This window comes from Vigna radiata, chromosome 8 (assembly GCF_000741045.1).
Source record: "Vigna radiata var. radiata cultivar VC1973A chromosome 8, Vradiata_ver6, whole genome shotgun sequence".
NCBI classification, from domain to species: Eukaryota; Viridiplantae; Streptophyta; class Magnoliopsida; order Fabales; family Fabaceae; genus Vigna; species Vigna radiata.
This window is the reverse complement of record NC_028358.1, coordinates 35,917,130-35,929,183: the sequence shown is the minus strand read 5'-3', so window position 1 is coordinate 35,929,183 and position 12,054 is coordinate 35,917,130. Positions and strand designations below refer to the sequence as shown.

Sequence of the window (12,054 nt, the reverse complement as noted above, 5' to 3'; positions counted from 1 at the left end):
GTATGTCTAACTTTTATATTTCATTCATTGTTTTAACGATTATTTGATGGATAAGAACAACTTTTTAATTTATTATTGTTTGTATGAATAATAAGAATTTTCTAGGTGATGCTTAAAGTCCTAGATTTTTTTTTCACTCATTTTAATACATCTTAAATAAATAAATAAAATTCATGTATAGCATTAAGTCAGGAATAAGTTTAATTTATATTAAATAATCAATAGTTTTTACTTTAATTTTATAATTGAAAATTAAGTTAAAATTAAAAGGTCATGTTTATTTTCAATGATTGATTAAAATATACCCTAAAACTAGAAAGAAGCAACTAAGTGAGAAAGATGGGAAACTCCCATCCAGATACATAGAAAGTAAATATTGAATCAATTTTTCAAAATAAAAAATAAGAATAGTTTACAAAGTTGGTAACATAAAGCGAGTATAAAGTGAAATAGGAAGGTATGTTTATCATTAATTTGAATGGAAGTGCTTCATTAGGCGTACTCGTAAGAAAAACAATAAAACATCATTCTTTAATTATCCTTTTGAATGCAAGTGATTTACGAGCCTGCTTGTGTTAATCAAGGTAAGTATACTTTTACACTTAAACATACATCAGATTGATGATATAGTTGAAGAGTGTCAGTCTTATGTTCAAAAAGTGAAATTCCTGGTTTACTTCTTTTCTTTTAATCAGAAAAAAATGAATTGATAAAAAAAAAGGATTTTGGGGCTGTTGACTTTTGACTATTGGACTGTGGTACAGTTGCAGGACGCTTGCAGAAAACTAAATTATATCAGTAGATTTAGAGATAATACCTATAACCTATCTTCTGCTATGGTGGTTTTAGCTAAACCACTGCGCAAGTGTATAAAGTATACGTGGAAGACAATACTTCAACGTTCTGATGTGATTTGTCTAAAATATCAAAATTAATGTCCTTAATCGTCTTGTTACAAGTTGAATCATATATTTAAAGCAGCAGCCTTTTTTCTAGCTTGCAATCCAGTGTATACTAATCAGCAAGAAACAAATCAAAATCAAGTTTTTGACTCTGTGCATACAAGTTGTCAAGTTTCTTCTCCCTATTGGTTTACTTGATTTATTTGCTCTTTGTACAAAACAGCTGTATTGCTAACTGCCAAAGACCAACTTGAGCATCTAACCAATAATAATTTTGTTGCTTCAATGTGGGGTACCCAAATAGAAAGATCATTAATTTGGATAAGATTATGTACTTCCAGAGTGAAAACCGTGTAAGTCTCCATTCGCATTAACTACATAATCAATTCTGATGTATCCATAGGGACCCTTTTTTCAGTCACAAATTCTCTCTTCTCTCTCTCTCTATATATATATATATAGTTTCTATCTTTTTATACATCCCAAATAAACCAATCCTGTTCAATAGTTCTTGTTTCTTAAAGATGGCCACAGAAGAAGAAATTTCAACTCTGAAACTGATGCGCCAATATCTCTTGGGAGATATTTCGGACCCGTTTCTCACTAACCTCATCCCTGTAAAAGTTGAAGACTCCTCATCAGAACTTGATTTGGATTCAAACTCTTCAGAACAAAGCAACTGCTGCAGGTTTCTAGAATACTTTGATTTTGAAGCAGACAAAGAACTGACAGATCTCAGTTCTCATCATAATATCCAAAACTCCATTGCTAAAAGTCCACTCAAGAATTCTGATCTGGCAGATCCAATTGTGCCAGTGAAAAAGGAAGTAACATGTTGTTATGAGGCAAGGCGTTACAGAGGAGTGAGGAGAAGACCATGGGGGAAGTTTGCTGCAGAAATCCGTGACCCCAAAAGGAAAGGGAGCAGGGTGTGGCTAGGTACGTATGACAGTGAAATTGATGCTGCTAAAGCTTATGATTGTGCTGCCTTCAGAATGAGGGGTCAGAAGGCTGTATTGAATTTCCCTTTGGAGGCTGGAAGGTCTCATCCAGAACCCAACACTTCTGGCAGGAAGAGAAGAAGAGACTGCACTGCAACTGTCACAACTTCAACTCATGTATGTCATGAAAAATAAGTCAGTGTAGGACTCAGTACCATGTTTTTTTTTGTCAGTTAAATAAGTTAATGCAAAGGTTTCTTATCTAAAACCTTTAGTTATGGCTAAGTGAAGTTCAATTCAACAGTTCTCAAAGAAACATAGTTCTATTTCTTCATACAAGGTTAAGTAAGCAACAAACAATGGAAAATTCCAGCAGATATGTCGAACAATAACAAAGAAAATAGTTTAAAGGATGATAGTTAAAAGTGTATATATGAATTACTGATAGATAAATATCTAGGTACACTATTGAAATTTTGGTAAGCTTCCATGAAGTAAAAGTTGTGAGAATAGAGAAGATTTATCGAGGAGACATAGGAAGGTTTAACACATACATATAAATAAGAAATTGTCTTTTTGGAGTTAAGTCTTTACAGATTTACTTTTGATACCAAAAAGTTTTTTATCTTATATATATATATATATATAATAATTTACATGAAAATAACAAGAAAAGAATTGTGATCAAATTTGCACCAATAATAATTTCAATATATTAAATTCTTAAGAAATATGAATGAAAAAAAAAAATTGAATTAAGTTGAGAAAGATAAAAGAGGAACACTACAACCATAAAAGTAACAAGTATGATTACAATAAGCAATAATACAATTTTTTTTTATTAAAATTTATATCTCAATACAAATATGACGAGAATTCAAGTTATTTTACTTACTGAAAGTTAATATCGAGTTCATCCCCAAATTCTTTCATTTAAAAATCATATTTATACCACTTGGACATGGGCCAACAAGATATCCAAAAGTATTATATTAAACTAAGGCTATTGCTTCTTACACACCCCACAATAATAGGAGAAGACTCAAATACCCTCCAACAACTACACCACACCACTGTTGCCGCTTCCACCATCACCGCAGCTGCAGAAAAAAATAGGAAGAAGAGAAAATGCAATAAAAATAAAAATAAAACTTGTCTTAGAAAGTTCTTTTCGGAAAGTATTGTATATATTCCGAGAAGTTTTTTTTTTTGAAACGTATTTTATCCAAGAGTGTTCCAAAAAATTGTTCCAGAAGATATTATATGCATTTTGGAAAATTTGTTCCGAAAATTATATTCAAAAAAGCTTTTTCCATAATGTATTTAAAAAATCTGATTTCAAAAACTTTATTCTGAAAGATTCGTTCCGAAAATTTTAAAAAACCTGTTCTTCCGGAATATATATTCCAAAAACCACTTTTTTAGAAGGTAAAATCCTCATTTTGAAAATTTGTAGGGGTGCGTGAAGAAATTATGATAAAGAACGCAAAAGTCATAAACTAACTTTTAAAAGGTGGAAGCTAAAAATTGGTGGGAAGCACAAAATTATAATATAATCTCAATTAAACCCAACAAAAATATTATACAAATTTAGAAAGCCACAGAGAATTTAAATATAGAGGTAAAAATTACACTTTAATTTGCTATTTAAGTCCAATGTACACTCTATATCTTCCTGCAACCCATTTTTCTTCTTACGTCTCAGCCTTATTGAAACAATTTTTTTTTTTCTAGAACGAGCACTCCCTTTTCTTCCTTTCAAATATTGTAAGGGAGAATGGAGGTACTACAGTGATGGCACAGCTACAACACTCACGTGATACAGTGAGGAAGGTTATTTTAATCTTTTTCCGTTAATATGGAGTGTAGTTGGTAATAATGGGGTGTAGAAAGAAAAGATGGATTTGGATATCAAAAATAGCCTGCAAATATGTGAAAAAAAGAATTGATATATGTAAATGTTTTAATACGAATAATATCTATAAAAGGTAATGATAATGTAGATAAAGTTGTAGCTATGAAGATCCAAGGCTCTAACAACATGGTATTGAAGAACTCCATACATTAAAACATCTAACAGAGTTTGAACTGGTTTTGTTTGGGTCTGGGTTCCCTGTGGTGAGGAGCAGGAGAAATTAGAATAGGAAAACACGAGAGACAAGAGTCTCATTTATTATTCACACCGTTCTACATTTAAAAATCAATAACCTAACATCATAAAGTTATGGAAAATGATATTTTAACACTATTTTTTCACAACATTTTGATACTGTACACGTGTCAAAATATGATTGGACGATTTTAAATTAAAAAACAAACTTTGATTTTTCTCTTTCAAATATATCCTTGCCTCAACTTTTTTAATTTGAAATCGTCCAATCACATTTTGACACGTGTACATTGTCAAAATAGTGTAAAAAATGGTGTTAAAATATTTTTGCTAAAGTTATTACTTTTCTTTATCTTTATTAACTGTACCTACTTTCTATCACCTAAAAAAGTTGACAGGAGTAGAATTTAATATATCATCCTTTACTCGTTACTTCCGGAAATTTTTTTTAACAATTTTTATTTTTTAAATCTTTTGATAATATAATATATGTTTTAATTTGTTTGTTTGTTTTAAATATATTTTTTAAAAAAATTTAAACAAACTAATAAAATAATAATATGTGTCTTTTATTGTCAAAAAATTTATTAAAAAAAATTATTAAAATGTCATCATGATTTTCCAAATCATATTTATTTGGAGTTGGCACAGGAAAAAAAAATTAAACCTACACGGAGAAAGCAAAACCATAAGAATAACATACTGATACAGATAATAGATTGGATACATGAAAATCTGAGGATTTGAAATGATTGTTTTCAGTCTTAGATTAAGCCATAGACTTCAACTGAAGAAGCAGATCTGTGATGAACTTGTTCTGAACTTCCTTATCAGATAAAAACTTGCCCCATTTCATGTGGTTTTCTCTTATGTGTTTCCCCGGCTCTTTGTCATCTTCCAACATTATAGTTTTCAATGCTTTTAGTACATCCTCTTTGTGAAAGTAGCCATCTTCTTCCCTCCTATTTACTTCTACTCCTGCCTCCAAATCCTTGGCAACAAGCTTGGAGTTGAAAAACTGGTCACCCTTGAAAGGCAACAGCACAAGTTGACACTCATTCACCATGGCTTCTATCACAGAACTGAACCCTGCGTGACATACATAGCAGCCAACACTAGAGTGTTTCAGCACAAGTTGCTGCTGAAACCAACCAGTGTGCACCACTCCCCTTTCTTTCACTCTTTCCAAGAACCCTTTTGGCAGTGTTCTCTCCAACTCAGATTCAGCTGAAAGATCAGATGGGAAATTTAGAACCAAAATGAAAGGTAAGCCGCTGAGTTCCAATCCACTGGCTAGTTCTTTGATCTGATCATCATTCAGAAAAGTCTCACTACCAAATGAGCATAATATGACAGATTTGGCAGGGAAAGTATCTAACCATTTGGACCACTTTTCCTCAAGCACATCCATTGATGGCTCAGGGACAAGTGGGCCAGATAGCAAAACTGGTTTTCTAAATTGCCTTTCCATGTACTCTAAATAGGGTCCTTCAAATTCCTTGCAAGTTTTAAACACTATGAACGAACACTCACCAAGGCTTTGCAAGACTCTCTCATAACCAGTGAGGTTCTCACCAAATCTGTTAAAGAGGAACATGAAGTCCATGGCCTCAAAGGCTTTGAGGGAAACATGGGAGTTTTGAGGATACCCAGGTGGAGGGGTTTTGAGATTCTCAAAAGTGATGTTTCTTCCCTCAACATTGGAGAATCTGGAAGGCACAGTAATGTAAGAATCAGAAATGGCAGAGTAGACAGAGAAATGAACAGATTTGATGCCGAGTTCAGAAGCGATTTTTGGGAGCCAGTGTTGTGCAAAGTCGAAGAAAATGTAGTGGGGTTTGAGTTCCAACAGAAGAGACTTCACCTGAGGCTGAGTAAGGTCGATGGCATGTACAAGATTTGCAGCCAAGTGAGGAGGCAAATCAGCAGTGCTGCTTACCCCATTTGGGAACTGCAGTGAGATAATATTGATGGCTGGATCCAGATTAAGGGTTGATCTGATTCTGGGAATGTTGGACTCAGCTGACAAGAAAGTGATACGAACACCATGAGAGAATAACTTGTTGGATAACTGAACAAAAGGGCTTATGTGACCAAATGCAAGAAATGGGAACATAACAACATGAAGGTGGTCGTGGTTGACAAATTGAGTAGCCATGTTTGTGTTGTGTTTTTCACTGATAGCGTTGTTTGATCAGGTGGTACTCTTTTGGTATATTTATTGATGACTCTGCTATGTTGGGTTTGAGGATCACTCCATTGGGTTGTTGAAACGTGTGGTTCTAATAATTCTGCAAACGTAACCCTTAGTTGCAACCACTTCTAATTCAACACATTTTCTCTTCTTACCGGTTGAGAATAAGAATTTATATAAAATATACTATTCAATGTATTATCATGCTTTCAAATTAAAATAAAAAGGTAGAAAAATTATAAATAATTGGACATGAAATCTACAAATTGTTAATGCCAAAACTGAGGTCCATGCAATCCTATCACCATTTGACAGCATCAACATTACAAATAACAAAGCTAACACTTTTTTTTTTTTAATTCAAAATATGATAAAATTAAGAATATAAAATTTCTTTAAGAAAATTTGACATTAATTAAAATAAAATCAATATAAAAATGAATGCATATTTTATCAAGTTAATTTTATAAGAAAGAATAATAGATACAAATTTTATTATCTTATTACTAGTTTTGAAATAAAATTCATCTTTATCTTTTCCATATTTAAAGAAGTTTAGAATTTGTTTAATTGTTCTTTTGATCTTTCAGTATAGCCTGTCAATTTGAATTCTACTTCTAAAAAAGTATCAACTTCATCCACAGTTTATATAATGCACATTAATCAAATCAATTCTGTTAATTTTGCAAGAATGAAGTTAATTGTGTGGTGATATGACAAAAGAGTATGGTAACGTGGCAAAACACATTTGGAAGGAATTTTAAATTTATTATGCAAAGGTGTTCTTGACATGTGCTTACAAAGGAAGAGCTTATGGGTAGTTGTCCTAAGTAAAGTTTGAACTTCAAGTGAAATGGAATATTGCGAGTTGTGCGGTGGGTCTCGATTCACGAAGTGTTCTTTTCTCCTTGTGAGTTGGTTGACGAAGTCTTCTTCTTTCGTTGGAAGTTTGTTGAAGAAGTGTTGCCTGCTCTTTGGTTTGGGGTAGCTTCACGAAGTCTTGTTTATCCTTGCACGTTGGCTTAGGAAGTGACAATGTCACTGAATCAATGTTGTTCGTCTTACTCATGGGGTACCTCTCGTGGTGGTTCATCCAGAGAATTTGTTGAAACACAAATATGCCATTGTGGTTAGGTTGTTGTCTTGAGAGTGACAACAACAATTAAGAACGAGGGAAAACAATTTTGGAGTTGCCCTAATTACAAGGATTGTTGTGTGGTTTTACTTTTTCATTTGTGATAAATTTATTTGATGGTTAATGAAATGTTTATTATGGTTGGACTTTTTGAACAACGGAGTCGAAATGAAAAATTTCAAGGATGCAATTGTTTTAAATGGCGCAACGAAGATAATGTGGATGAAAGGGATACAACTATTGCTAGGCAAAGGAGAAAGATTGATAGTCTAGAAAAAGCAGTTATGGTTTCTCAGCAATGGGAAAAATTGTTAATATGGATGTTATATTTTATGAGGTTGACTAACATCATCCTTGTTTGTATTTTGTTTAAAATTCCTTGAAGGGTTGTATTAGTGACATGTTGTCATCACCAAGTTAGGTATATGTGATGTTATTGTAATGTGATGTTAGTACATGAATGAAAAATCTGAAATTCTAATTTGAGTATACAATATACAATATAAGTGATATTGATGATACAAGTGATATTATGCTTTAAATTAGATTCAATATATAATAAAATCAAAAATTTTGCTTTCAATAAAAGTGATATTAATTTCAATACATTGAAATAAAAAAATTGTGCTTTTAAATGCACATGATATTTGTTAGAAGTGGGTTTTAGGCCTAACTCAACCCCACAAAACCGACTTGTAAGGTGAGGTCTGCACCCCACTTATATATTATAAATTGGCCTTATCTCTAGTCGATGTGGGACTTCCAACACCCCTCATCACGCCGAGGTATATACATCTCGAGCGTGAGACTAGATATTAATGGATGATCCAATAACAGTCCAATAGCAGGTGGAACAATATGCCCAACAAATATCGCTAGGATAGGCTCTAACCATAGCTCTGACACTTCTAACAATATTCATGTCAATATACGTTCAACAGAGAACATTGCTCTTCAACAAAAAACATAAAACAATATAGTAAGGTCCTACCAAAATAAAGTGCATAATACATATTGAAGTTTTAATTTATATGGTTTCCAAAATAGACACCAATATGTATATTAATAATGTTTCATGACTTCTAAATTGGTGTTGGAGTTGGCTGCTATTTTGTTTGAATTGCTTGTGGACAACTAGTTCTTTTATGTCCAAGTTGTCTACATATCTCACATCTCTTACGGGTTCCACCTTATCTTAGTTGTGTTTCATCCTTTTTTAGCTCCCAAGACTCTAGTCTTTTTTTTTTGGTCTTTTAGGCAACACCCTTTTAGGTGGAGGCAAAACATCAAGATTTGAAGTCATTTGCCATAAATGAGGACCGTTCACAAGGTGTACCATTGAAATGTATGTTTCTTCGTATGTTGACCTCATAAACCAATGTGGGATGTAATCTTCTCCATTGGTATTTAAAAATGTTATGGCAATCAGTGCATGACAACATGGGATTCCTATTATATTCCATTTTTTTGAAAATGTTCCAGTTTATCTATGTCTACTACAAACTTGTCACCAATGGTGGATGTGTGTGTAGGGATGGCAATGAGTCGGGTTTGGGTCAGATAGTGTGATATCCGAACCCAACCCGTACGTAAAAAAGTGTACCCGTACTCGCCCCGCTACTCGCCGGATACCCGCATAAAAAAAATCCGCGGATATTTTTCAACCCGCAGATACCCGTTGGATACCCGTTTCAACCTACAATTTTTTAAAATGGACAAGGTCCAAACTTTCTTTTTAGGTTTTCTTTCATAATCTTTAAGATGGGCCAAGCCCAAACCTTTCTATTAGGGTTCTCTTTTTCCTTTCCATCTTTTACGCAGCCAACTGCTTCTTTTCACAACTTGAACAATAACCCTCAACCCAGAGCTCGAATCTCCATCAGAACATTCAAAACCTGCAAGAGAAAACATAATCACCAAGTCATTAGCCTCTCACCACAGAAAGCCCTAAATCTATGAACTCTAATTGAAGAAAAACCCCAAAATCGTGTTCTGCCTCCATCTTCTTCAATCAACAAAATTGCGAGCTCGAATCTCCATCAGAACATTCGAAACCTGCAAGAGAAAACATAATCATCGAGTCATTAGCCTCTCACCACAGAAAGCCCCAAATCTATGAACCCTAATTGTAGGGAAAATCCCAAAATCATGTTCTGCCTCCATCTTCTTTGATCAACAAAATTGCGAGCATCATCTCCCCTTTCAGTGGCCACCATGAATCGCATCACCTCCACAGTCGCCGTAGACTCAGTCATCACCGTCGTGTGCGCCTCGCCGATGCACTCCGCAAACACGTCCCCTTTCCAAGCTTGTGGATCTTCACCACGAAGTACTCGAGAGTGGGGAAAGTGTCGATGATTGCCTGGTCGAGGCCATGACGCGAGCGGGAGGTGGCTCCGGTGAGGTTGTGGATGCTTGCAGAGGGGGAGTCGGCTGCAGTGACAGATGTAGATAGAGAAGAAGTCCATGAGAAAGACAGTGGCGATGAGGATGACAATTATAATGGCCATGGAAGGGCTGAAGCGGTTGTAATAGTATTCGTTTTGGTTATTGTTTGTAGATTGTGTAGTCAGAAGAGGAACGATGACGACGAGGAGTAGGAAAACCTAAATTTAGAAACCCTAAAAAGGATTTGGGCTTTGGCCCAATTTTAAAGCAGAGAAAACCTAATTAAAAAGTTAGAAAAAAAAACCTAATAGATAAAATTATAATTTTATTTTTCTGGGTAAACGGGTACCCACGGATACCGATAGTGTGATACCCGAACTCGACCTGCTAACAAGTGAGTATTAAAATATCCGCTACCCGCTACCCGTAGGTAAGAGATATCCACAAATATTAAATACCCGTAACAGATTTTATCCGCAGATATCCATATATATGAGTTTGTTTGTCATCCCTATGTGACCTCAAATATTTTGATTCCTGACCAACTATAAAATATAAAATGAAAAACAATTTAAGAATGGGCCATGCATATTCAATCATCAATAATTAAAGTTGTTGTGAAAAGATATCTAGGTAGCCAATATTTTAATGTTGTTTGATTTCTTTTAGTCTTTTTTTTTTTTTAATTTTCGGAAACAAGAAACCTTCCATGTAATTCTCTTCTTTCTATTTTATTCCCATATCTATTTCTTGCCATGTCTTTATCAAGTAGATATAAATCTTTTCCATCATTATTATGATTATGATAGGCTTACCCTTACATTTGCTATAACACTGTTAAAAGCTTCATTGTCTCATACCCAATTTAATAATGGCAACCAACCAATTTACACACCCGTGAAAATTTTTCCGCTTTTACTCGTAATCCTAATTTTCTCTATCTTCTTTCATTAAAATGTATCAAATGTTTTCACCAACTTCTACACTTATAATAAAAAAAAAATATTCTATTTATATATTATATTCCATGATAATATTTTTTATTCAAGTGGATCTTCATATCACATAGTTCAAGCAATGGAATTACGTGTTGTTTAGAAGGTACATTCCTTATGTATTTTCACATTTTTATTTTTACATAAAGTTGTAAAATGATTTATTTATTTTTATATTTACTTTCTCTCTTTCACTGTATCCTTCCCTCTTCTGCCTATCTCATCCCAAGCTTAAAATCTATACAGCAAAAACAACAAAACATAATACGAATGCTCACACACTCTTCATCAATCTCTTCTCGCACCCTCAGTTTCAACTATACTGTCAAATAAACTCCAACAAAGAAATTTAGCCTGACCCATGTGGTTTGAGATAAAAAAAGCCCACAAAGTCAAAAGATATTTTTATTAGAAAAGTCTACAAAATCAAATATCTCTAAAATTCTATGAGTAAGACCAATCCATAGATTTTTCTTTTTAGAATTGTCAAATATAATTATATTAATATCACTAATATTAATTTAACGAAAAATTTTTAAAAATATAAAAATCACATAAAACAATAAATAAATAAAAAATCATTAAATCAATTGTTAAAAAATAATTAATAAAAAAGTGTTTTGAACCTAAAACAAATACAATAAATAAGTATATGTGAACTCTAAAATTTTAAATATCTAGATAATACTTGTGATTTTATTATATTATGTTTTTTTTATATATTTAATCACAATATTTCATTTAATCCTAATTTAGAAAATGAAAATGTTTTATATAGTATCTTTGTGATAAAGTGAAACCAACTCCAATGTTTTTTTATAAGTATTAGAATTTAATTTTTTTTTATAATTTTTAGACTTAATATAATTGTTGATCCCTATTTTCGTCAACTTTATTGATGTGGAACTCTTTTTTTTTAATGTTCAACGTAGTTCCTAATTTTGTAATTTATGTTTAATTTGACCCCCGAGGCTGTAGATTCAAGGCAAAAAAAAAATGTGGAATGACTTATCTCGTATTTCCCACATCATCACCATCTTCCCTAAATCAGAAATCCTAATTATCCTTTCATTAGCATGCAGTTGTGCTCCACACTCAGGCCACATCTTCTCCACGTCGCCAGATGACCATTGAATTTGCAGAAAATCTAGAATTCCCAACTCTGCTTCGAACATTAACCCTAGTTCGCGCAACAACCACAAATCTTTTTGAACCAAACCCTAATTCGTGCAAATCGCGTTTAACTCCTAAATTGAAACAGAGATCCTTCATCGTAATAGGTTGCATAACCTATATCATCTTTCTCGTGCACCATCATCAACACAAATCACAAAAACCTAATTCACGATGAATCCCCAATTCGTGAAATCGCGTCTCTTTTATGAAAAC

At 33.2% G+C, this 12,054-nt stretch overlaps 2 protein-coding genes across 2 annotated transcripts; one reads left to right on the top strand and one right to left on the bottom strand.

Moving 5' to 3' along the window:
- The first annotated feature begins 299 nt into the window (after positions 1 to 299).
- Positions 300 to 2,159, top strand: LOC106770980 (ethylene-responsive transcription factor ERF106). The gene has a single exon (XM_014656843.2). It carries the CDS (start codon positions 1,427 to 1,429, stop codon positions 2,036 to 2,038), a length of 612 nt encoding a protein of 203 aa, XP_014512329.1. The 5' UTR covers positions 300 to 1,426; the 3' UTR covers positions 2,039 to 2,159.
- A 2,408-nt stretch (positions 2,160 to 4,567) lies between these two features.
- On the bottom strand, positions 4,568 to 6,211 carry LOC106769849 (UDP-glycosyltransferase 79A6). Its single transcript, XM_014655628.2, has one exon. It carries the CDS (start codon positions 6,109 to 6,111, stop codon positions 4,723 to 4,725), a length of 1,389 nt encoding a protein of 462 aa, XP_014511114.1. The 5' UTR covers positions 6,112 to 6,211; the 3' UTR covers positions 4,568 to 4,722.
- Between the last annotated feature and the right edge of the window lie 5,843 nt (positions 6,212 to 12,054).